Raw genomic sequence first — 25433 nt, forward strand, 5'->3', positions numbered from 1 at the left:
GAGTTCAAAGCCAGCCTGACTTATACAGTGAGACCTTATTTCAAAGCATAGCAACGCAATAATAAATAGATCCTTTTCTGCTTAGGGATCTAGCTCATTTGGTATATTATTTATCTAGCATTAGGGACCCATGTGTTTTATCCTCAGTAACACGTAAACAAGGTGTGGTGGCTTATGCCTATAATCCCAACACTTAAGAGGAAGAGGAAGGCCCAGTGATGGTGGTGCACACTTTTAATCCCAGCACTCAGGAGGCAGAGGCAGTTGGATCTCTGTGAGTTTGAGGCCAGCCTGGTCTACAGAGTGAATTCCACGACAGCCAGGACTACACAGAAAAACCCTGTCTCAAAAAAACAAACAAATAGCCGGGCGGTGGTGGCGCACGCCTTTAATCCCAGCACTCGGGAGGAAGAGCCAGGCGGATCTCTGTGAGTTCGAGGCCAGCCTGGGCTACCAAGTGAGCTCCAGGAAAGGCACAAAGCTACACAGAGAAACCCTGTCTCAAAAAAAAAAAAACACCAAACAAACAAACAACAACAACAACAAAAGAGATAGAAGAACAGTCAAAAATTTAATGTTACCGGATTACTAGATCTGTTTTGAGGCCAGTGTGGGCTACATCACATGCTCTCTAATCTAAAAAACAAAACAAAAAGCTCTTAAAAATTCATATTTTGGGGGCTGGAGAGATGGCTCAGAGGTTAAGAGCACTGCTTGCTCTTCCAAAGGTTCTGAGTTCAATTTCCAGCAACCACATGGTGGCTCACAACCATCTGTAATGAGATCTGGTGCCCTCTTCTGGCCTGCAGGGATACATGCAGACAGAACACTGTATACATAATAAATAAATCTAAAAAAAATTCATATTTTGGCTCTGACACAAATCACAAATCATGTGATCTCAGTTGAGATACTTAAAAACACTCTTTGTCACAGTTTATTCTTTCCTTCCTTTTTTCCCCTGAGACAGGGTCTCATTGTGTAACCATGTCTGACCCGGGACTTGCTGTATAGACCAGGCTGGTCTTAAACTCACAGAGATCCAGCTGCTTCTGCCTCTTAAGGGCTGGAATTAAAGGCATGTGCCACCACAGCATGTACCACGGTCACTTCATCTTAGTTTTATTCAATTATAATTTTGACATTTGCTTTGGTTTTATTTTTTGTAGAATAGAATGTAGCTACTCTGTCTTGATTCAGTTAATTAGATTAATTAACTACTTAACCTTTTTTGTTGTTGTTTGTTGTTTCTCTGTGTAGCCCTGGCTGTCCTGGAACTCACTTTGTAGACCAGGCTGGCCTCATAGAAATCCACCTGCCTCTGCCTCTGGAGTGCTGGAATTAAAGGCATGCACCACCACCACTTGGCCTAATCAAGTAATCTTAATTAGGTTAACTGAGGCAGTTGGTGGCACTATTTCCTGGAATGGGATCCTGGACTGTTTAAGAAAGTGAGCCTAGGGAGACATGGCTCAGAGGTTAAGAGCACTGCTTGTTCTTCCAAAGGTCCTGAGTTCAATTCCCAGCAACCACATGGTGGCTCACAACCATCTGTAATGAGATCTGGTGCAGGCAGAACACTGTATACATAATAAATAAATAAATCTTTAAAAAAAAAAAAAGAAAGAAAGAAAGAAAGAAAGTGAACCTAGAAGTCGAGGGGGGGGGGCACCTTTAATCTGAACAAGAGGCGAAGGCAAACTGAGCGTTGAGTGTGAACCCAGCCTGATCTGCACTGAGTTTCAGGCCACTCAGAGATACATAGTGAGACCCTGTCTCAGAATAAAAACGAACAAAACAGCCCTGAAGTGAACGGAACACAGGCGCTAATCACTCTGTCTCATGACTGCAGATCAATGTGAGCAGCTAGCTGCCTCCAGCCTCTGCTCCTGCCCTTTCCCTGCAGCATGGACCATGACCTCAGATAAACCTTTCCTCTCTTTGTTTGCTTGGGTGCTTTATCAAAGCAACAGGAAAAGTAACGAATGCTCAGGGTAACCCTGCATGAGGCAAACTAGACTTGGATTTAGTCCCAAAGATGCTGATGTACTTCCTTGAAGACATGTGCTTGCTAATGGTCGAGAAGGCATGATCCTCAGTGGTTGGCACTCACAAGGTTTTCCGTACTGGCACACTCAAGGTCTGGCTCAAATTTAGGACACCGAAAATTATGAGGTATAGCCTAGCCATTACGTAGGAAATACTTTAGCCATGGTTTCCTTGGTGGTCCATCTTTCAGAATTTGAACACTCTCATGTTCAAAGATAACAAGTCCTGCCGGGTGATAGGTAGGTTCTGTCTGTATTTTATGCTTCCTAGTTGTGTGTGATTATGATTTCAGATAATCCTTCAAAAGTGTTCCTGGTTGTCTCACTTAAAATCAAAAGTGCCCTGTGTTTCAGATGATTTCATATAACCAAAGTACTGACAAAAATTGAACTGGTATTTTGTGTATTCAAATGAGTAGAGATGAAAAAACGATGTTCCTTCCGCCTTTCCCCGGAGTTGGGGCTGCTGGGTGGCAGAATCTTGGTTATTATTATTATTATTATTATTATTATTATTATTTAAGAAATGTTCTATTCATTTTACATACCAACCACGGACACCCCCCCACTTCTTCCCACTCCCCAGCCTTCCCCCCTCAACCCACCCGATTCCCACCTCAAAATCTTGGTTTTCGGCTTCCTTCTTGGTTTCACTGAAGAAGACTTGGGGTTGAATAAGCATCTGGTCGGGGGTGATTTAAATAGCTGATGGATTGTTTGCTCTGCTCCATGTGATGGGCTGCAGGCTCCATTCACCCTGCCCACATAAGAAAGGACTAAATGAGGTAGGTAGATCTGTGGCTTTGAGTTGTAGCCATTCCATTAATCCCCTAAGAGCAGGGGTTCCCTATGCTTTTTAGATACTAATAAAGGGGAAATTTCTCTCAAGCTGTGAGCTTTTCTAGGAAAGTGCGTGCATTACTCCCACTCCGAATCCCATGCTCTGCCCATGGCACTCTCCTATGCTGTAAACAAACCCACCAGAAGTCCCAAGTACAATCAAGTACTTCCTGCTTTCCCAGTGAGCCGATTTCAGATTTTTATCTTGAAACAGAGGTTACAATGCACCTCTGTTTCAATATACAAACAATATACAAAGTTAATTTCTAAGCATTTGGATGTCTAAAAAGAAAAACCCAGGCCTGATAATTTTTAACTATCATATTTCTTTTTTATTTTAATAAGATCTCCTTAACTGTCATTTAAGAAATCAAGTATCAGCCAGGCTGTGGTGTCACAAGTTTTTAGAATTTGGGAGGTAGATAGGTGGATCTATGAGTTCGAGGCCAGCCTGGTCTACAAAGTGAGCTCCAAGATAGCCTGGGCTACACAGAGAAACTCTGTCTCAAAAAAGAAATCAAGTATCATCTTTGCAAGAGTAAAATTAGAATTTTTTTTTTTCTTTTTGAGACAGGGTTTCTCTGTGTAGCTCTGGATATCCTGGAACTAGCTCTGTAGACCAGGTTGGCCTTGAACTCACATAGATCTGCCTACCTCTGCCTTTGGAATGCTGAGATTAAAGGTATGTGCCACCATCACTCAGCAAAAATAGAAGTATTTACTTAGTGGGTAAGTAATATTTATTTTCACGGAAAAATTCATTTGTGTGGTGTTGTGGCACATAGCTTCAATTCCAGCATTTGGAGGCAGGGGGCTAGAGGATCACAGCCAGAGCTATATAGCAGGGAGGGGAGGGGAGGGGAGGGGAGGGGAGGGGAGGGGAGGGGAGGGGAGTGAAGACAAAGGAAGAGAGAAGGCCAGAGAGATGGCTTCTCGGGTAAAGACACTTGCTGCCAAGCCTGTCATAGACTTGGATGCCCAGGAGCCACATAGTGGAGAGAACAGAACTCTGACAGCAGTCCTCTGCTTCTCTCTCTCTCTCTCTCTCTCTCTCTCTCTCTCTCTCTCTCTCTCTCTCTCTCTCTCTCACACACACACACACACACACACACACACACACACTGTGGCATTGTGTTAGTTGGTTTTTGTTAGGTCTCAGGATGTCCAAATATCCAGAAGTGAGAGCAAGCTGGACTACAGGATCTCGGGCACTTAGATAAAAGCCAGCATTGCTCAGGAACTTGTGAGTCCAGTTGCCATCTGCCAAAAGGAGTCATTTCCCTCACCTGGGGCAGAAGGGACATATGACTCCACTGATGGATACCTGTGGCTGCATATCAAAGCCATGTGGACCTCCAGGCTCCCCCAATCTCTACTCATAAGTACTTGTCATACATTTCAAAACTCATACCCTAGTCTCCTGCCTTCCCCAGCTACTCACCCTCCTTATAACCAGCTACTCTTACCATTCTCTCACTGTCTCTCTCTGGCTATCTTTGTTTGTTTGTTTGCTTGTTTTTCGAGACACGGTTTCGCTGTGTAACAGCCTTGGCTGTCCTGGAACTTGCTCTGTGGACCAGGCTGGCCTCGAACTCACAGAAATCTGTTGCCTCTGCCTCCAGAGTGCTGGGATTAAATGTGTGTGCCACCACCGCCCGACTCTTTCTGGCGATCTTCTGGCTCTGGACATGCTTTGTTCTCCATCTCCTGCTATCTCAGTATCTCCATGCCTCTCTCCTGCTCTCCCAGCTTCCCTAGCCCCGGGTTTGACCAGTCTGCTTCTCTTTTCTCTCGGCTCTGGACTCTTCCAGATGCCTCTGGATGTTTTCTCCCTCTTAATCACAATAAAAACCTTCCCTAATAATGGAGCAGTCATGTTGACAGTTTCTTTACTGTGCCACCTCACATACAGTTTTATTTTTTTTTTCCAACTTAACATAAGCTAGAGTCATCTGAGAAGGGGAAACCTCAATTGAGAAAATCAGATGGGCCCGTCGGCAGCCCTGGGGGGGGCATTTTCTTGATTAATGACTAATATGGAAGAGCCCAGCCTACTGTGGGTGTTGCCATACCTGAGCAAGCTCTCCTGGGATGTATATGAAGCAAGTCATGGGGAGCAAGCCACTAAGCATGGCTTCTGCATCAGTTCCTGCCTTGAGTTCCTGTCTTTGATTCCCTGATGCTGGGCTGTAACTTGTAAGCCCAATAAGCCCTTTCTGCCCCAAGTTGTTTTTGGTCTTGGTGCTTTATCGCAGCAAAAACAGACGAGATGGACTGGAGAGCTGGCTCAGAAGTTAAGAGCACTTGTTGCTCTTGCAGAGGACTGTGGTTCAATTCCCTGCACCCACATGATGGCTCACAACTCTAACTCCAGTCCCAGGGGATCCATCACCCTCCTCTGACCTCCGTGGGCACCAGGCATGTGTAGGCAAAACACTCATATATGCAATATAATACGTTAAAAACAAGAAAGAGAGCAAACTAGGGACTAGAGAGATGGCTAGCAGCTAAAAGCACGGGCAGGTCTTCCAGTGAGCCCATTTTAATTCCCAGCACCCATGTGACTATTCACAGCTGTCTATCACTCCAGTTCCAGGGGATCTGATGCCCTCTTCTGGCCTCTATAGACACCGAGCAAGCAAGAAGTGCATAGACTTACATTCAGGCAAAACACACACACACACACACACACACACACACACACACACACACACACAGATGTAACCAACCGTCTTATTAAAATAAGAAACAGAACCAATGTAAAAGAGCAAGCGGAGAGCTCAGAGCTCAGAGCTAAAATCTTACCTCCTGCAGTGCTCCTACCTCCTCGAAAGAGAGCTGCTTCCTGTGTGTCCATCTTTAAATAGTCTTTCTGTTCTGCCTTCTCATTGGTTGTAAACCCTAACAAGTGACTGCCTCGTCACTGCCTGTAAGTACCGCCCTTCAGGTCTTAAAGGTATATGTCTCCAATGCTGGCTGTATCCCTGAACACACAGAGATCTACCTAGCTCTTCTAACCACCACGCTCTTGCTATGGCTCTAATAGCTCTGACCCCCGGGCAACTTTATTTATTAACATACGATGAAAATCACATTTCAGTACAAATAAAATACCACCATACACATACATTATATATATATATAAAATAAAATAAAGTACAGAAATATTTTATTTTATTTTTTAAATTTTATTTATTTATTTATTTTTTATTAAAGATTTATTTATTTATTTTTGTATACAGCATATATGACTGCAGGCCAGAAGAGGGCACCAGATCTCATTACAGATGGTTGTGAGCCACCATGTGGTTGCTGGGAATTGAACTCAGGACCTCTGGAAGAGCAGTCAGTGCTCTTAACCTCTGAGCCATCTCTCCAGCCCCCAGAAATATTTTTTTTTTTTAAAAATTAGAAGACTAGGCATGGTGGTATGTGCCTTTAATCCTAGGACTCAGGAGGCAGAGGTAGGTGGATCTCTGTAAATTCAAGGCCAGCCTGTGTTATTTTGGGAGTTCTAGGCCAGTCAAGCTACATAGTGAAACTCTATCTCAAAACAAAGAAACAAATAAATAAAAACATAAGAAAGCAAGCTGGGGTAGGCATGCTTCTGCCTCCTCTACCAAATAAATAAATGTAATAAAAATTTAAAAGGAAAAAGTAGCTTGTCTTTAGTATTATGAAGTAAGAGTATTCCTATTCTCTGAACTGTCTGGGGTTAGAGGGCAGATTCAGAAGCCGTCTCCATATGATACTGTGAACGGGAGAGTCGAGATAGTAGAGAACAGATTGTTTCAGAAGAGAAAGATCGAAAGCCCGGGAGAAATCCCAAGGCCAGCTGAAATGTGCAGCCACAGAGAAGCAATCCAGCTGAAGAAGCAAGCCGTGTACAGTTGAAGCCCTGGGTCTCAGCTAGGGGAGGGAAAGGCAAAGCCTCACCTGAAAGGTAAAGAATGGGGCCTGTCTGTGGTGGTTTAAATGAGAATGGCCCCCACAAGTTCATATATCTGAATGCTTGGTCTCTCCAAGCCTGGTGGTACTTGCCTTTAATCCTAGCACTTGGGAGGCAGAGGCAGGTGGATGATTATCTGGGAGTTTGAGTCCAGCCTGGTCTACAAAGTGAGTTCCAGGACAGCAAAGGCTACACAGAGAAACCCTGTCTCAAAAAACAAAACAAACAAACAAACAAAAGAATGATGATGTCCCATTTGGTGGAACTGTTTGGGAAGGATTAGGAGTGACTTTATTGGAAGAGGTGTGTCACTGGGGGAGAGTTTTGATGTTTCAAATGCCCATGCCATTCCTAGTTAACACACTCTGCCTCATGTTTGTGGAACATCTGTGAGCCCTCCAATACTGCTCCCATGTCATGCTGTGGGAGCCCACAGTGACTCCATCTTGTGGCTTGATCCCATCTTGACTTAAGGTTAGAGAGTTCAAGCTTGTTTCTGCTCCTCAAGGCTGGATAACAGAATGTATGGCCAAAGGTGTGGTTACTAGATGCTTTGAGAATTAAGGAGATGTTTATGCTTGTTTGTTCCTTGAACCACGGTAAGGAAATATTTTTCCCCCCTTGCTTTGGGTATAAAAAGGCTATTGTTATGCCCAGATCATGGGGACTCCCAAAAGACCACCACAGAGACCAAGGCAACTTATAAAAGACTTTAATTTGGCTTATGGTTTGAGGATTAGAGTCTACAATGGTGGAGCAAAGGCAATGTGGCAGGTGACTAGAGAAGCAGTCGAGTGCTCACATCGTGATCCATAATCGGGGGTCCGAGAATACACCTGGAATGGCCAGAGTCTTAGGAAACCTCAAAGCATGCCCCTACTGACACACCTCTTCCAATAAGAGCCACACCTCCTAATGTGGGGACCAAGTATTCGGACCTATGAGCCTACGAGGCCATTCTCATTCAAACTGCCATGCTGGGCTTTTAAACAATTAAACACGACACATATATGATTGTATGTGTCTAGTACACGTCTGTATGTGTGCACTTGAAGCACATGTGGCAGTCAGATGACACCTGGAGGGGTTGGTTCTCTCCTACTACGTGAGTTTCTGGCTTTGAACTTGGGTCATCTGACTTAGTGGCAAGTACATTTATCTACGAAGTCATTCTATTAGCTTATGTCTGGCTTTTTTTTTAATTAAAAAATTTTAATTAAAAATATATGTATGGATGCTTTGCCTGGATGTATGTCTGTGTATACCACATGTGTGCCTGGTACCTGTGGAGGCCAGAGAGGGTGTCAGATCCTCTGGAACTGGAGTTACCAATAGTTGTGAGCAGTCAGTCATTGTAGGTGCTGGGAATGGAATCTGGGCCCTCTGGAACAGCAAGTGCTCTTAACTAACTACAGAGCCACCTCTCCAGTCCCAGCTTTAAATTAAAAACAAAACTATTTGATGACGGGGGGAAAAAAAGCCAGGCAGTGGTGGTGGCAGAGGCGGCACACACCTTTAATCCCAGCACTTGGGAGGCAAAGGCAGATGGAGCTCTGAGTTAGAGGCCAGCCTGGGCTACAGAGTGAGTTCTAGGATGGCCAGCCAGGGAAACCTTGTCTCAGGGGGAAAAAAGCATTACAAGGATTGGAGAGATGGTTCAGCAGTTAAGAGTCCTTGCCGTTTTTTCCAGAGAACCTGAGTTAGGTTCCTAACACCTATATCAGGTAGCTGACAGCTACCTGTTCTTGGGGATCCAGTCCCTTCTTTGGCCCCTGGGGACAGTACATGCATATTAGAAGGCACTAGATCTTCTGGAACTGGAACTGTTACAGACAGTATGAAGCTATGTGGGTGCTGGGAATTGAATCTGGGTCCTCTTGAAGAGCAGCCAGTGCTCTTAACCACAGAGCAATCTCTCCAGTCCCAGTTAAATTATTTGAATACCCAGTTGTTCTACACGGTAAGACCCTGTCTCAAAAGAAACAAACAAAAATTCAATGAGACAGAATACTCAAATTACAAAACTTTAAAATAAGATTAAGACAATGAGTGCTCTCAAAAGACAGGTGAACTTTATTAATCAATCATATCAATTATAAAACTTTAAAATAAGATTAAGACAATTAATGCCCTCAAAAGAGAGATGAAATGTATTAATCACATCAATTACAAAACTTTAAAATAAGATTAAGACAATGAATGCTCTCAAAAGACAGAAGAAATTTATTAATCATATAATTAATACACTATTCAATATAATATTAATTATATTAATATAACTAATTAATAATTATTATAATTTTTACTTGGTCCAATTTCATCTATATAAACAGATTTCCCTATAGTCATTTTATGAAATGAATGACTTAGGGTTTATGATTCCTTTGTAAAACAAAATTTCTAGGTTCATAATTGATATTTAGGCTGGGCATTGGTGGTGGTGGTGCATGACTTACATCCCAGCACTCCAGGGGCAGAGGCAGGTAGATCTCTGAGTTCAAGGTCAGCCTGGTCTACACAGTGAGTTCCAGGACAGCCAGGGCTACAGAGAAATCCTGTCTCGAAAAACAAAGAACAAAACTGATATTTAAATATTTCTTTATTGGTGTGGGATTCCGCTTGTTAAAAGGAAGCTTAGCTCAAAAAGTCCCTGAGAAAAGGATGGTACTATTGAAGATGGGCAGAGTCTCAGTAAACACACTCAGACTTAACAGGCACTAGCTATAGGCTCCTAAGTTCCCCCCTTTAAACTAGGGAAAGAAAGGAAGTCCAGGCTCTTCAGCTTGGCCTCAGCATTAGCAGTAAACTCCTGGGTGGCTTTCTGCAGAGGAAGCCGGGGTGGGCCCATCGGAATCCCAGAGACCAGTGTCATGATGGCTTTGGTCTGTGACACTCCAAAACCTAGATGGGAAAAAAATAACGAGTGAAACGTCTCTGGCACTGCCTGCTTTCCCGCAAACATCTCCAAAGAGGAGGTTATATGTCAAAGTAACCACTACAGCAAGACACGGTAAACAGAAAAGAACACCTGTAGTCAGCTTGACTGAGCTGGGCATGGTAGCACACACCCGTAATCCCAGCACTCGGGAGGTGGAGGCAGGAGAATCAAGAGTTCAAGGTCAGTCTGGGCTCCATGAGACCCTGTCTTACACATACAGAGCAGAATAGGAAGGCCTCCTCTTAGGGCTGGGGAGATGGCTCGGCAATTAGGAGTGTTCCCTGTTCTCTCAGAAGACCCCAGCTTGGTTCCCAGCACCAATGTAGGGTGGCTTGGAACCCCCGTAACTCCAGCTTTAGGGATCCAATACCATCTGCTGGCCTCTGTGGGCACTGCACTTATATGTAAATACCCATAGTCATCCCTCTCCCCAAACACACAACTAAAAATGAAATAAAATCTTTTTGAAAAAGAAATCATCCTTTTTGGGCCTATGAGATGGCTCAGTTGGCCAAAGCACTTGCAGCCAAACCTGAGAGCCTAAGTTCAATCCTTGGGACTTCTATAAGTTCCCTTCTGCCTTCCATACTCACGCTGTAACAGGAGCACACACATGTACAAATGAGGGCTGGAGAGATGGCTGAGAGGTTAAGAGCACTGACTGCTCTTCCAGAGGTCCTGAGTTCAATTCCCAGTAACCACATGGTAGCTCACAACCATCTGTAATGAGATCTGGTGCCCTCTTCTGGCCTGCAGGCATATATGCAGGCAGAATACTGTACACAAAATAAATAAATCTTAACAAATAAATGAATGAATGGTAAAATAAATCCCTCTTGCTTGTGTTAATAAATATACAAACTATAAAACAAAAAGAGGCTGGGAGCACAGCTCTATGGTCAAGTATTTGCTTAGTGTATGAGGGTCCCTGGGTTCAAATTCTTGAATTACAGCAAATAAATAAACAAACTAAATAAAACAATACAAAGAGTCAAAGTTGGAGCCTGCAATATTGGCTCAGCATGTAAAGGCGGCTGCTGCCAAGCTACTCGAGTTCACTCCCCAGGACCCACATAGCGAAAGGAGAGGACTGAATCCCTCAAGCTGGCCTCTGATCTTCACACGTGGGCTATGGTACACCTATAAGTTCACACACACACTCAAAATACATACATAAATAACATGAAAAACAAGCCAACAACCCCCAAACAAGCACAAACCCCACAGAGTCAAAACCAACCTTACAAGCAAGAAGGAGTCAGGCATGCTGGAACAAACACATGGATAATCCCAGCACTTAGGAGGTCGAGTGTGAGGGTCAAGAGTTCAAGGTGGGTGTGCAGGTAAAGAGTTGGCTCAGTGGTTAAGGGCACTTGCTGCTCTTCTAGAAGACCTGAGTTCAATTCCTAGCACCCACATGGCAGCTCACAACTATCTGTCACTCCAGGGGATCCAATACCAACTTCCAGCCTCCTTGGGTACCAGACACATGTGGCGCACAGACATACATGCAGCAAAACACTCTTACACATAACACTTAAAAGTGGAGACCTGTCAGTCCTAAAAGGGACGTCTCCATCATACTCCTCCTCTCAGGGCTCAGGGAACTATGGGGCGGAGGCAGAGGGGACGGGCCATGTCAAGGAAGCAGTGTTCTCCAGATAAAACGGGACTGACACACATATGAACCCCCGGGGACTGTGGCAGCATGCAGAGACCTGCAGAGCTTCAAGTCAGGTGTGCTAAGAGGGGAAGTGGACATCGACTTGCAAAGAAAAAAACTGGTTCTGTCCACTGGAGTCTCACTGGGTATCTAAACTACACTTAAGGGTCGTCTCAAGCCCAGCAGTAGATGGCCAACACAAAACAAAGGCAAAGGTCACTTTGTAGAACTTCTTTTTTGTCTGATATTGCTTTGTTTGGGCCTTTTTTTTTTTGTCTTTTTTTTTTTTTTTTTTTTTTTGTCTTCTCGGTCTTTTGCTTGTATATTGTGGTTCACAATTTGGTGTTTTTGTAGGTTTTGTTTGTATGCGTGTTCCTTGTTTTATTCATTCACTCACTGATTTATTTTTTTGTTTACTTTTCTCTTTGTCTGAAGGTTGGCTTTCTAAAGAAAGAAACTGGGTGGTGGTGGTGGTGAATGCTTTAATCCCAGCACTGGGAGGCAGAGGCAGGTGGATCTCTGAGTTCGAGGCCAGCCTGGTCTACAGAGTGAGTTCCAGGACAGCCAGGGCTACACAGAGAAACCCTGTCTTGGGGAGAAAAAAATAAGAAAGAATGAAAGAAAAGAAAAGTGTAGAAAGATATATGACACTGGCTCTACCCACTCTAACAAGTACATATCATACAGACATACAGACACACAGACAGACAGACAGACATCTGGACATCCCAGGCCTTTACCACAAGTGAATGCTGGATCTGAGTTTGCACCACGCGGTTTGGTTAGGTTCCAGACTAGGACACTAACTTGAGATCACTTAAGAACTAGTGGAGCTGAAGTGCTCTGGGGGGGGGGGGCAAATGGAAATCCCCTCGCAGAGGCTCGTCACAGCCCTGGGGACAGCTGCTTCCTCAGAGAACCCTGGTCTCTGAATGAATGGGGAGCTCCACGTTACAAAGCACACAATGAAAGGGAGTCACAGAACAGCCAGCAAATGTACAGGCAACACAATTCACAGCCTGAGAAGACAGGAAACTCGGAAAGATTTTATGAGGATAAAGTAAGAGAAGTCACACACTATGGAAAAGGTTCGAAGAAAAGGAACAGGCAGATTTCTTTCAAAGGAAAGTAGAAATACTAAAAATAGGCCGGATATAGCTTATTTGGTAGAGGGCTTGTCTAGCATGCAAGAAGTCACGGGTTCCATCTCCCCTATTGCATAAACTGGTAATGGTGTCCATGCCTACAACCCTGATACTCAGAAGGTACAGGCAGAAGGTCTGATGTCCCAAACACCCTCGGTTATCTATGTCCATACAGGCTGGAGAGGTAGCTCAGTGGTTTAGAGCATGTACTGCTTTTATGGAGGACCCAGTCAGCTCTTAGCTCTGATATCATGGGGCTTACAAATCCAGCCTGTTAAGTCCAGCTCCAGGGAATTTGACATGATTTTCTGGCCTCCTCAGGCATCCATAAGCATGTGCTCAGACATAAACACATATAAAATAAAATAATAAAGCAAAAAAAAAAGGTTAAAAATATATGTATCATGTTTTTGCTTTGAGTCAGGGTCTTGCTATTTAGTTCTGACTGGCCTGGCACTTGGTGTATACCTCATGCTGGACTTAATCTACAACAATTCTCCTGCCTCAGCTTCCCAAGGGCTGTTGAGAATACAGGAATTCGCCCCATGTTCCCTTTCTCTCTAGTTTTTAATCTAACTTTAATTCCATCATTTCCCTTTCCCCCTTGATGTCTATTTTTATAAATTTACTCATGTGTGAGGGCACACCATATGTGTCAGGGTGCTCTCATAGATCAATCAACAGAGGGTGCTGGGTCCTCTGGAGCTGTTGTGGGATGCTCTAAGAGTGTGCTGGAATTTGAATTTTGGTGTTCTGGAAGAGCATGAAACATTATTATTATTGTTGTTGTTATTATTATTATTATTTTGAGACAGAGTTTCTTTGTGTAGCTCTGGCTGTCCTGGAACTTGATCTGTAGCCTAGGCTGGCCTCGAACTCCCAGAGATCCACCTGCCTCTACCTCCTGACTGCTGAGATTAAAGGCATGTGCTACCACCACCTGGCTCAAGGAACGTTCTTTTTTTAAAATTTTTTTTAAAGATTTATTTATTTATTATATATACAGTGTTCTGGCTGCACATATCCCTACAGGCCAGAAGAGGGCGCCAGATCTCATTACAGATGGTAGTGAGCCATCATGTGGTTGCTGGGAATTGAACTCAGGACCTTTGGAAAAGCAAGCAGCACTCTTAACCTCTGAGCCATCTCTCCAGCCCCTCAAGGAACATTCTTAACCAGTGAGCCATCACTCCAGCCTTTTAACATCCCCCCTTCTCGCCACCGCCTTTTTTAAAAATTCAAATTTTATCTCTGCATATGGGTGTTTTGCCTGCATGTGTTTGTTCACCACATGAGTGCCTGGTGCCCATGGAGGCCAGAAGAGTGTGTCAGATCCCCTGGAACTGGTGTGAGCATGGTGGTGAGCCACCCTGTGGGTACTAGAAATTGAACCTGAACTTTGAAAGAACAGCCAGTGCTCATAACCACTGAGCCATCTCTCCAGCCCCTAAAATCCTTGCAGAGATCACATCCCTGGCTGTCCTGGACCATGTAGACCAGCTGACCTGGAACTTGTGGAAACCCTCTTGCCACTGCGTCTACCGGGCTGGGATTACAGGCACGAGCTACTATACCCAGCTATAGGTGTGAGACCAAAATGAGCCATCTTAGAAATAAGACCAAAATGCTTTCACCCAAAAACTAAGGCCTAAGATTTCTCCTTTTGGGAATAGGCCACTAGTTACTGAAACCAGTCAGTTCAGATTCCAGAAACAAGGAAGTGTAAAAGTACAGAGTCACAAGATAGTCACGAGGTAATGCCTGCCAGACTATGGAATGTCCTCTCCCTGGTTTCCAGGGTAACTGACTACAGAAATGCCCCCACCTGAGGGCAGCCAATGAGAAATGGTGGCGGGCAACCACTCCCTTAGAAGTAATTTCTAGAAGTCCCTAGAAGCGAGCCAATCAGAATTGTATCCATACTAGCACCCCTAAATGATGTAACCTTGTGACTTTTCCCTTTAAAAACTGAGCTTGCAGACAGGTGGACGCTTCCTCCAGCCTCCACTGCGTTGGATGTATTGGACGAAGTCCCTGCCTAGGCTTGTATTGCTCTTGGATATCCAGAATTAAACCTTGCTTTTGCATTCCGGCATGCTCGTCTTTGGTGGTCTCTCTGGGGGTCACGATCTGGGCACAACATAGGTATTTTATTTTATATTTCATTTTATTATCTATTCTGACAGGCTCTATAGTCCAGCGTGGCCTTAATAAGAACGACCTTGAACTTGGTCCTCCTGCCTCCACTGCGCCGTGCTGGGATTACAGACGTGCACTGCCACACCCCCCTTTTCCAGTTACTTTTCTAGCTTAATGTACTCTAGAAACACATAATTATTACATCGAAATCACAAGCTTTGTGAAAAGTATTGGTTAGGACAAAGGAATAATAACAACAAAGAACAGAACCGGTGGCACCTCACTATGACAACGCTCCTAACGTGTGAAAGCAATGGGAAATTCTGTCTTGGAGGGATTGGGCAAGCTAGCTGAAACCGTGGGAATGAGAGCAAGCAGACAATAGGTACTTGGGCAGAGGAGAGAGTGGCTACCACAAGGCAGAGAGGCTCTGAAAGGGAGGTGGGAGACCTGCCAAGAACACACTGAGGACTTCTGGACTTGACCCATGGCCAGCTGTCCCAGAGGGCCATCTCTTGCAGGACTGGGATGAATGGCAGCATCTGTCATTGCTTGTGCGCCAAGTTGAAGACACTCTGCAGAGGTTCCTCTACTCAGACTCACTGTGTTTCCCCCTAATTTCCCTTTGTCATCCAAACCTCCATCCGTTTCAATGTACCTGTGTTAATAAACTCATCTTAAATTTCAAATACTCTTGGGAACTGCCAGTCATTCATAATTTAGTAAGTTTAGTAAGATGTGTATTCAGATTGCCTTCCTGCAAGTACTTAGGAGGAAGTCAGCCACGGTTGAGCAGTAGAATTTTAATGAGCAGAAGCAAATAATGGTGTGTGTGTGTGTGTGTGTGTGTGTGTGTGTGTGTGTGTGTGTGTGCTGATGCTATGAGGAAGGGACAGAAAGCGGTGAATGTGCTGGAGAGCAACATGTTGAGGTGGAGGAGAGAGATTCCTAAGATTCCTAAATCACAACATGGATTTCAGGGGCCTAACTGAGCACTATGGGTGTGCTGGTTGAATCCTCAGGAGGGAGTGATGGAAATCCATCTTTCACACCTGGTCAGCTTCGGGGAATCGTGGCCCTGTCTAGATGCCTTAAAAGGCATGCATCACAGGGTTTTCACGTTAGAGTCTGTGGCTCCTGGGGCACCGTGTGCCTCGGTTCCTTAGAAACCGAGGCACTCGGGCCGTGGAGCAATCAGGCTGCCTGTGTATCTCTGCGTTCTCTAGGAGTCAGCGAAGCATACAGAAGCTTGACAGAACAATTAGTCTTAGACATTAATCTTGTGGACCCTGGATAGCTCCTAAACGACATTGTATCCTAACGACTACCATTGTATTCTTCCTGGCAACCACCGTGATATTCTGTTTCTGATGAGGGTATAAAAGTCTGATTGCTTGCAATACACTTGTCACAGTCTCAGTCTTGCTGTGACCCCTCGGACCCATGCCTGATAGAGGACATTCCCTCTGACCCATAATCAGCTAACCCTGGCTTGGTAAAGCAGAGAACAGCAAGGGTACTCACCTAGCTTGATCACATAGTTGATAAATCTCTGGATGCAAAACTAGGGCAGAACAAAGAAGTCCGTGGTCAGCATCGCCACATTGTGAAAACCATTTACACAGTTCAGAAGTCAAACGATGGAAACTGCAAAGTCTAGCCACCTTAGTTTTCTATAAGTCTATCAGAACGGAAGAAAGGAGTCAGTGAGGTCAGCAAAATCTGCTCAGGCTAGGACAGGAGAAAGACCAGCTTCCCCAGGCTATCCTCTGATCTCCACATGTGCGTGAGCACATGCATACAAGTAAACACATACATGTAAAAACCAGAACACTATTGAGTTTTGTTTACAGTGAGGCTATCCTAACTTCCTACACCTAGCGCTTTACCTTTAAACAATGCTTCTCAGGAACCACCCTGTTTGTCTCATTTAAATTTCTTTGCAACCCTTTGAAGATAGTAACTTCAATACACATCAAAATCCCATCTACAGCTAGTCTTTACAATCCAGTGCAAGCCTCTCTGGAGAAGGCCACACACTTCCTCTTAGGCAGATGCACTCTCGTTCATAAGCCCCTTTCTTTCTATTAATCTCCATGCTTAAGTCTACATTAAATATTTTCCCCAGCAAGGCCTAACACTACTTCATTCATACTGGCTCCTCATGAAATTCTTTTCTGTGGCAAAGTCAAGAATGTCTTTGGGGCTGGGCATGTAGCTTAGTTGGTAGGGACACCATCCCGGCATGCCAGAAGTCCTGGGTTCAACTCAGAGCACTGCATAAGACCAGGTGTGAACCTGGCAATGGCAGAGTCTGTCTGCAATCCCAGAGGTAGGAGGAGTCATCAGTTCAAGGCCTGCCTGGGTTACATAGCAAGACCCTCAAAAAGTGAAAATCAGAACAAAAACAAACAAAAAAGCTCCTGAACCCACAAACGAAAAAGCCCTGCAAACTTGCTGAGGCAGCATACGTTCCTGTAATTCTGCTTTCTGGACTGCCTTTCCCCAAACTGCACATACTCTGTAGCTAAGGAGGTTGGCTCTACTCTCCCGCGACATCTTTCTTTGAACAGCCGGGCTGTCCTCTGGGTAGCGTACACACACAGTGGCCAGTATTGCCGCCTCTGCATCTTCTTTGTGAGCTACCAGGACAGGCTCTTCTCCTACTGCAGGAGTCTCAGCTGGGTGTGGTGACACAAGCATGGGGGTGGGGGGTGGGGGGTGGGGGAGTGGGGGGTGGGGGCGGGCAGCCAGGGAAACAAAACTGCTCCAGTTCAAGGATAGCCAGGGTTGGGTAGCAAGATCCCAGCTCAAAACAGAACCAGGGCTGGAGAGGTGGCTCATCCGGGAAGGACAATTGGCTGTGCACATCTGGCCGTCCGAGTTAGATCCTTGGAACCCACACACAAGATGGGGACTGACTCCATAAACCTGTCCTCTAACACTGTACACACACACACACACACACATACACACACACACACACACACACACTCCTTAAAGCCAGTGCCTTCCTTTGCATCATCGGTTTGCTTTCCGCCTGGTGGGTATTCCCCATTCTCAGCACATTTCAGGGTGCACACCCATGACCTCTACTGACTTGGGATTGCCCTTCCCCATTTTAGGTTCCTGCCGAGTCCCGCTTGGCCTGAACGGTTCTGAAGCGGGGAGTGCGGAACTGGGAAATGGTAGCTATGAAATATAGACTCAGATGAAGAAAATGACAGAGACACAGGATAGTTTTGGGAGGGTTCTGGGTCAGTACCACAGATGCGGAGTTTATCACTCACAGTCTTTATAGACCCCAAAGCAAGATCTAAAAGATCTCCCCCTTTCAAGGACACCAGGGTTCAAGGTACAGAGTACAATCAAGTATAATAAACACCTCCTTAGCAGTCAAGACATCTGGTGACCACGCCTTATGGCACAGTATTCTGTAATTAGGCCTTGAGGTATAAGATACCTGGTAACCACACCTTTGGCCAAAACATCCTATTACGCAGCCTTGCAGGAAAAAACAAGCTCGGACCCTCTGACCTCCAGGCAAGATGGAAACAAGCCATGAGCTGGGGTTTCTGTGGGCCCCCACAGGTTCTCAGCTTCCTCCTTCCTCCTATTCTTTGGTGACTCAGGTGGGACTTCCTCAAGGGGACAGGTGGGCACATACATCTGTCTTTGCAGCTGTTAGGGCTCAAGCCCTCTGTATGCTAGAATGAGCTCAAGCTGGACTACAGAGTTTCGGATGGTGACATAAAAGCCAGCACTTGCGAAGTGGGTTTTCTAGCCCCCAAAGCGGTGCCCCTCCCCTCCCCCCCAGCTACCTGTCCACCCCATGCCCCCTGGCTACTCTCCAGTCTCTCTCTCTCTCTCTCTCATCTCTCCTGCTACGCCATAATACCTCTTGCTCTCTCCACTGTTCTCTTGCTCCCCTAGCCCCGGCCACGTCCAGTCTGCTTTCTTTTCTCCCGGCTCCGGACCCTTCCAGATCCTCTGGATATTCTCTCTCTTCCCCACAGTAAAAACCTTCCTCCCGATGGAGCCAGCTGTGACATCAGCAGCCCCCTTACTGTTCACAAATATCAACCCTGGAGAGGCTCAGGCAGGAGAACTGCCATGAGTTCCTGGCTAGCCTGGGCCAGAGTGTGAGACCCTGTCCCCCGAACAAAACAATAGTAACAAAAATTAAGGATAGATGGGGCTGAAGAGATGGCTCAGCAGTTAAGAGCACTGTCTGCTCCTCCAGAGGATTGGGGTTCAATTCCCAGCACCCACATGGTCCTCACAACTGTCTGTAACTCCAGTTCCAGGGGATTTTACTTCCCCACACGACACATATGCAGGCACAACACCTATGCAGGCACAACACCAATGCACATGAAACAAAAATAAATTAATTAAAAAAATAAAGGATGGCATATAGCCAGTTTCTCAGAAATCTATGACTATTATTTTACAACAAAAATACTTTCAAGCTAGGCAGTGGTGGTGCACACGCCTTTAATCCTAGCACTCGGGAGGCAGAGCCAGGGGGATCTCTGTGAGTTCCAGGCTAGCCTGGTCTACCTAGCAAGATCCAGGACAGCCACCAAAGCTACACAGAGAAACCCTGTCTCAAGAAACTGGAAAAACAAAAATAAAACCTTTCAAGATAGAATAAAAATAAGATTCTTTGTAGGAGAAAGGGAGGATTCTGTCCCATATGGGCCTTGTGTCTCTTTAGATATGGGGACAGGAAGATGGGGCAGGTTCCTTTTTTCTTTTTGTTTTTTTAAGACAGAGTTTCTCTGTGTAACTGCTCTGGTTTTGTAGATCTGGCTGGCCTTGAACTCACAGACATCCGCGTGCCTTTGCCTCCTAGGCTCCACGGGCAAGTTTAAATGAGAGTTAACAGAAGAAAGATAAAGAGGCATCAGGGTGGATGGCCTTCAAGCCGGCTGAGGAGAGAGAGGGGACAAGGGATTCTCGGAGAGAAAGAGGGTAGCCCGGTAACTTATGTGAGGGGAGAACAGGTTTACCTGGTAATTGAGTGCTGAAGTGAAGTCCTTCTGTTCAAAGGCCTCCAACATCTGGTTTGTCTTTTTCCCCAGGTAGTTATAAGTACTAGCAAGACAATGGAAAATATTCCAAACTTAATAATTCAGTGGGAAAGATCCACGCCCTTGATCCCTGATGTTTAAAAGGGAAGAGATGGGGGCTGCAGACTGGCTCCGTGGTAGAGGCTGATTTGCATATACACAGGTCTAGGTTCACCCCCATGCTCACCTGCCTCACCTGCCTACAATGGATACTATCACACAGCACAACTTTCTTCCCATCTCAAGATTAAAAAATTTGTTTATTATTTTTATGTGTGTTTGCCTCATGACTTTATGTGCACCGTGTGTGTGTGTGTGTGTGTGTGTGTGTGTGTGTGTGTGTGTGTGTGTGTGTGTGAAGGAGCCTGAAGAGGTGAGACATGCAAGAGCAGCCAGTAATTGCTTATTGTGCTTTTCTCTCTCTCTCTTTCTTTCTTTCTTTCTTTCTTTCTTTCTTTCTTTCTTTCTTTCTTTCTTTCTTTCTTTCTCTCTCTCTCTCTCTCTCTCTCTCTCTCTCTCTCTCTCTCTCTCTTCTCTCTCTCTCTCTCTCTCTCTCTCTCTCTCTCTCTCTCTCTCTCTCTCTCTTTTTTTCCGAGACAGAGTCTTTCTATTAGCTATCTTAACCTCAAAATCATGGCTCTCCTCCTACCTCAGTCCATCAAATGCTGGCATTACAAGCATGGATCATCACATGTGACTGTTTGGTTGAAACCTCCAGCTCGCCCCTGCATGATCCGGAAAACCCCATTCCTGTCTCTCTCTCCGAACCCTGCCTGCTCAGAGAGCCTCTGAACACCAGAAAGGCGCCCCAAAACCCAGTTCCACATTCTTGGCAGCTACAGCAGCTCCTCCCCTGAAGTTGCCAGCAGCCCAAGTCCCCACCTAAAGCGCTCAGCTTTCGACCATACTTGGGCACAAACCCAGCTTGTGGTGGACACGTCATCACTCTTCACCTGCAACCTATAAAGTCTCCCTGCTTCCGTTTGTGGGTGCAGCTTCTCGGGCCTGAATCTCTGGGGCTGGAGAGCCCGCCCAGGAGATGCTTTGCTCAAATAAACCTGTTGTTATACCTTTTCAGTTTGGCTTGATCTGACTTACTGTGTAGGTGGAGAAACCTATGAGGAGGGGAGGGGGGCAGAAAACCTATTAGCGACAGTACTGAAGTGTTCTGTTTTGTCAGTTTTGACACAGGGTCTGCTGTACTTCAGACTTGCTCAAAACTTTCTATGTAGCTGAGGATGACCTTAAAATCTTTTTTTTTTTTTTTATGTGTACAATGTTCTGCCTGCATGTATGCCTGCAGGCCAGAAGAGGGCACTAGATCTCATTACAGGTGGTTGTGAGCCACCATGTGGTTGCTGGGAATTGAACTTAGGACCTTTGGAAGAGCAGATAGTACTCTTAACCTCTGAGCCATCTCTCCAGCCCAACCTTGAAATCTTAATCCTCCTGCCTCTTCCTCTCAAGTGTTGGAGTATACGTTTGTGTCACTATATCATGCTCCTCCCTTCTACCCCCCCCCCCCTTCCCTCCCTTCCTATTAAGGACAGAGGACCATTTCACTAGCATTTGAGAGAAAAACCAGAGTGAGCAGAGAGGAGGAAAGAGATGAAGAGGAGGAGAGAAAGCCGTTCCTTTCAGTTAGGGTCCATCTTTCCATGACTGAGTCAAACAAATCACTCAGTTTCTTTTCAATGAATGGGTGCGAAGTGACGACTATTAGAAAGGATGAATATGCAAGAAGCCCGTCTAGTCCAGCCATGAGTGACTTTCACTTTGTAATCACAAGCAAAAGACAAGTCGTGCTTACCTGCCTACTGCTCCAGTTGCTCCCATGATCAGAGCACTCAACAGTTGCTGACGAGAAAGAGACAGAGATTCAGGTTTTTTGAGAAAAAGAAGAGCTGCTATATCATGAACATAAAATGGAGCCAGTAGGTGGTGGTGCACGCCTTTAATCCCAGCACTCAGGAGGCAGAGCCAGGCGGATCTCAGTGAGTTCGAGGCCAGCCTGGTCTACAGAGTGAGATCCAAGACTGGCACCAAAACTACACAGAGAAACCCTGTCTCGAAAAACTAAAAAACAAACAAACAAAAAACCCCCAAAAACAAAAACCCTAAAACAAAAACAAAACCAAAAGACATAAAATGGATCACTATATCATAAACAGCGAAAATGGATCACTGTGAAGCCGAGATATGCCCAGGGGTAACTTACCTCATCCACCCCAAACAGCAAAGCAAACTGTCGCTGGTGATTCTGGTCAACACACTGCCCGAAGTCTAAGAGATCAGTGTCACTGAACTTCAGTCCTTGAAAGGTGGGGATCTTGTCCTGAATCCCTTCGAGCAGCTCCTCTGCACGAACTTCCGAATGACAAACGCTTCATTTACCCACACAGCAACAGAAATGATCAACTACTGTCTCGAGTTGGCCTTTGGGCACATGACTATACTCCCGTTCCCAGCCCTCTGAGGCTGAGGCAAGGTGATTCTGAGGCCAGTCTGAAGCTACATACACAGCAGGGGCCTGTCTTTAAAAAGCCAAACACAGGCTGGGTGGGCATGGTGGTGCACACCCTTAACCCCAGCACCGAAGAGGCAAAAGTAGGCAGTTTCTGTGAGGTTGAGGTTAGCCTGGTCTACATTTCCAGGCTAGCCAGGGTTGGATACATAGTGAGACTGTGTCAAAAAACAAAACCAAACAGGGAATCAGGGGCAGGTAGATCTCTGAGTTTGAGGCTGGCTTGATATATACAGTGAGTTTCAGGAGAGCCAGTGCTACTAAGAGAAAGGACTATGGGTTGTCCCCCCCCCCCCCCATGGTCATCTGTAACATAGGTGGTCTCTCTACATAGCTGCTGAGGATGACCTTGAACGTCTGGTCTTCCTGCCTCCACCTTGAACGTTCTGGGACTATAGGTGTGCACCATCATGCTTTGTTCACCAGGTGTTTTGCACATCCGAGGTGAGCACTGTACCTTAACTCTCTACCCCTAGCGCATCTTGTGTTCTGACAAGGTGACCCCTGCCAGGCTTCTGGATGGGGGCTGATTACAGGAGAACCAGCTGGGTGATGAGAGGATTGGGAGAGGAGCTGAGGGTTGAACTGGTCACCAACAGCCAATGACATAATCAGTTATGACTATCTAGGGAAGTCTTTACAAAGCCCCAAAAGAGGATTCAGAGTGTTTCTGGGTTACTGAATACGCGGAGGCCACTCTGCACCTAGAGATGGCATCATGCACACCTTATATGTCTTTTCATCTTTGTAGGAATAGGTCAGAGGATTTCTTTGAGTCCCATGAGCTGCCCTAGCAAATCATTCGAACTCAAGGAAGGAGTTATGGGGACCCCAATTTGCCAGTGGTCAGAGGCGAGGGCGACAAGCTGGCATCTGAAGTATAGACAGTCTCATAGGCCTGGCCCCTAACCTCTAGGATCTGCTGCTATCTCCAGGTGGACGGGGTTAAAATGGAAGTGGAGCCACTGGATACCACTTTGCCTCCAACAGAGAACTGACTGCTGGCAGGGAAAAATCCCTTCACACGTTTCATTTTGGTGACCAGAGGTGAAGTGTTTTTTTTTTTTTTTTTTTTTTTTTTTTTTTTTTTTTTTTTTTTTTATGAATGTCAGCAAGATACTCAGTTCAAAACCATATCAAAAATTATACTTTAATGTAAACTAATTTCCTCCATAACCAGAAATATTAATTCACAGACAAAACCAATGGATAACCCACACCTCATCAGCAAATGAAAGATAAGAAACTCTTCCCATTCTTTACATGAAACTATTTGACAATACATACCACTGTTTCAGGATAAAAACTCCACAAATGTTTAGGTATAGATATAAATTTCCTTATTTTAAAGCCATCCATGAAAAGCCCATGGCCAATCTCATAACAAATTTAGGGCAATGGAAATCCTTTTCTTTTTTTTCTTTTCATTTGTATTTATTTATTTATTTTTCTGTTATCAGCTTGACATAGTACAAATTCTTATCCTAATAGTGAAATGTTTCACTGAGGCTTGCCCAGGAAAACCATTTCTTCCTCAGAATGTGTTAGCCTTGGAGATATCTCAGGAAGTAAAGAAGCAGCCTAGCATGCATGAGGCCTGATCCCTAGCAACACACACACCACACACACACACACACACACACACACACACACACACACACACGCACACACACTGGAGCTCAGAAGCAGAACACTTGTCCTTACGCACACAACCCCAGGCTTTACCCTTGGTACAACAAAAGGGAAAAGAAATAGAGGAGAAGTCAGGGAGGTCAGATGCTCCCTACAGGCTAGGCACTGGGTGTACAGCACAGAGAGGCACAGTTCTTCAGTGTAGTTGGCTCACAATCTCTTATCTTGTAACGGAAGATGCAGAGGGCTTGGGGTGTAGCTCAGTGGTAGACCACTTGCCTAGCATGCCCATGGGGAAGCTCTAGAACCTCAAAAAAACCTGAAGTTTGGGCTGGGGATACAGTTTAGTGGTAGGATACTTACCCAGTATGAGTGATACCTTGGGCTCAAGCCTCAGTATTGCAAAACGAACCGACTGAATGAATATGGAGATACAAAGTGGTTGCTATATATATGTCTACGATCTCATGTTATAGCCGAGGCTGGACTTCAATTCACTATGTAGCCCTGCAGGCTAACTTTAAATTCATGGCAATCTTCCTGCTTTAGCCTGTCAAATTTATTTATTTATTTATTTATTTATTTATTTATTTATTTATTTATTTATTTATTTATTTTAAGACAAGGTTTCTCTGTATAACAGAGCCCCGGCTGGTCTCGAACTCACGGAGATCCACTTGTCTCTACCTCCAGAGGATTAAAGGTGAACGTGACACCATGGCCCAGCTTGCTTGTCAAATTTTCCTATTCCTTTTCTTTTAAGACAAAGTCTCACATATCCGAGGCTGGCCTTGAACTTATGGTGTAGCAGAGGATAGCCTTGACTTCCTGACCCACCTGCCTCTACCATAAATTACTGGCTTGTGCAGCCACAGCCACACCCATTTTTATCCACTTTTCTGGTAACAATAAGAACTGCCATATAAAGTAATGTGGATGACTAATGAGGGCTGAGGTCTTAAAATGGTTCCATGGAGCCACGTTAACTGCCTCATGAGTGGCCTGTGTCGTTGGGTAGGGTGGGATGAAGTGGAGTTTCTTGATGGAATAAGTAGGATGTGAGAGTTGGAGGAAATGTAAAAGAAAGAAAAAGGCAGTCCTTAGGTTTTGGACAATTGGCTCAGTGGAAGGACACGGATGTTCTTCCCGAGGACAGAGGTTGGAGTCCCTGTACTCACACAGCGGTTCACAACCATCTCTAACTCCAGTTCCAGGGGATCTGATGCCCTCTTCTGACGTCCACGGTCACCAGGCCCCCACATACATGGTGCTTGCAAGCAGAACACGTATATACATGCGCATAAAGTAAATACATCTAATTAAACTCAAACAGTTTTAAAGCGATACTTACTCTTCACCCCGGTCAAGGAAGGAATGTGATAGTAATAAAACGGCAGAGCGGGGGCCGAGGCAGCCACCTCCCTCAGGAAACTGATCAGGTCATCTGAAAGAACGGGAGTCACGTGAACAAGAAGAGCCC

General features: G+C 45.2%; 1 protein-coding gene across 2 annotated transcripts in view; it reads right to left on the bottom strand.

Moving 5' to 3' along the window:
- Positions 1-9418: 9418 nt before the first annotated feature.
- Positions 9419-25433, bottom strand: part of Npl (N-acetylneuraminate pyruvate lyase) — a 41403-nt gene continuing 25388 nt past the window's right edge. For both annotated transcript variants that reach the window (XM_042258315.2, XM_006979919.4), the window contains exons 7-12: positions 25305-25397; positions 22016-22164; positions 21608-21654; positions 19738-19822; positions 16247-16286; positions 9419-9738 (exon numbers count right to left, since the gene is read on the bottom strand). In XM_042258315.2, coding sequence (XP_042114249.1) covers positions 9569-9738; positions 16247-16286; positions 19738-19822; positions 21608-21654; positions 22016-22164; positions 25305-25397 — 584 coding nt within the window. In that variant the 3' untranslated portion in view covers positions 9419-9568. The remainder of the gene's footprint in view (positions 9739-16246; positions 16287-19737; positions 19823-21607; positions 21655-22015; positions 22165-25304; positions 25398-25433) is intronic.

The sequence above is a fragment of the Peromyscus maniculatus genome, chromosome 11, assembly GCF_049852395.1.
Source record: "Peromyscus maniculatus bairdii isolate BWxNUB_F1_BW_parent chromosome 11, HU_Pman_BW_mat_3.1, whole genome shotgun sequence".
Classification (NCBI taxonomy): domain Eukaryota; kingdom Metazoa; phylum Chordata; class Mammalia; order Rodentia; family Cricetidae; genus Peromyscus; species Peromyscus maniculatus.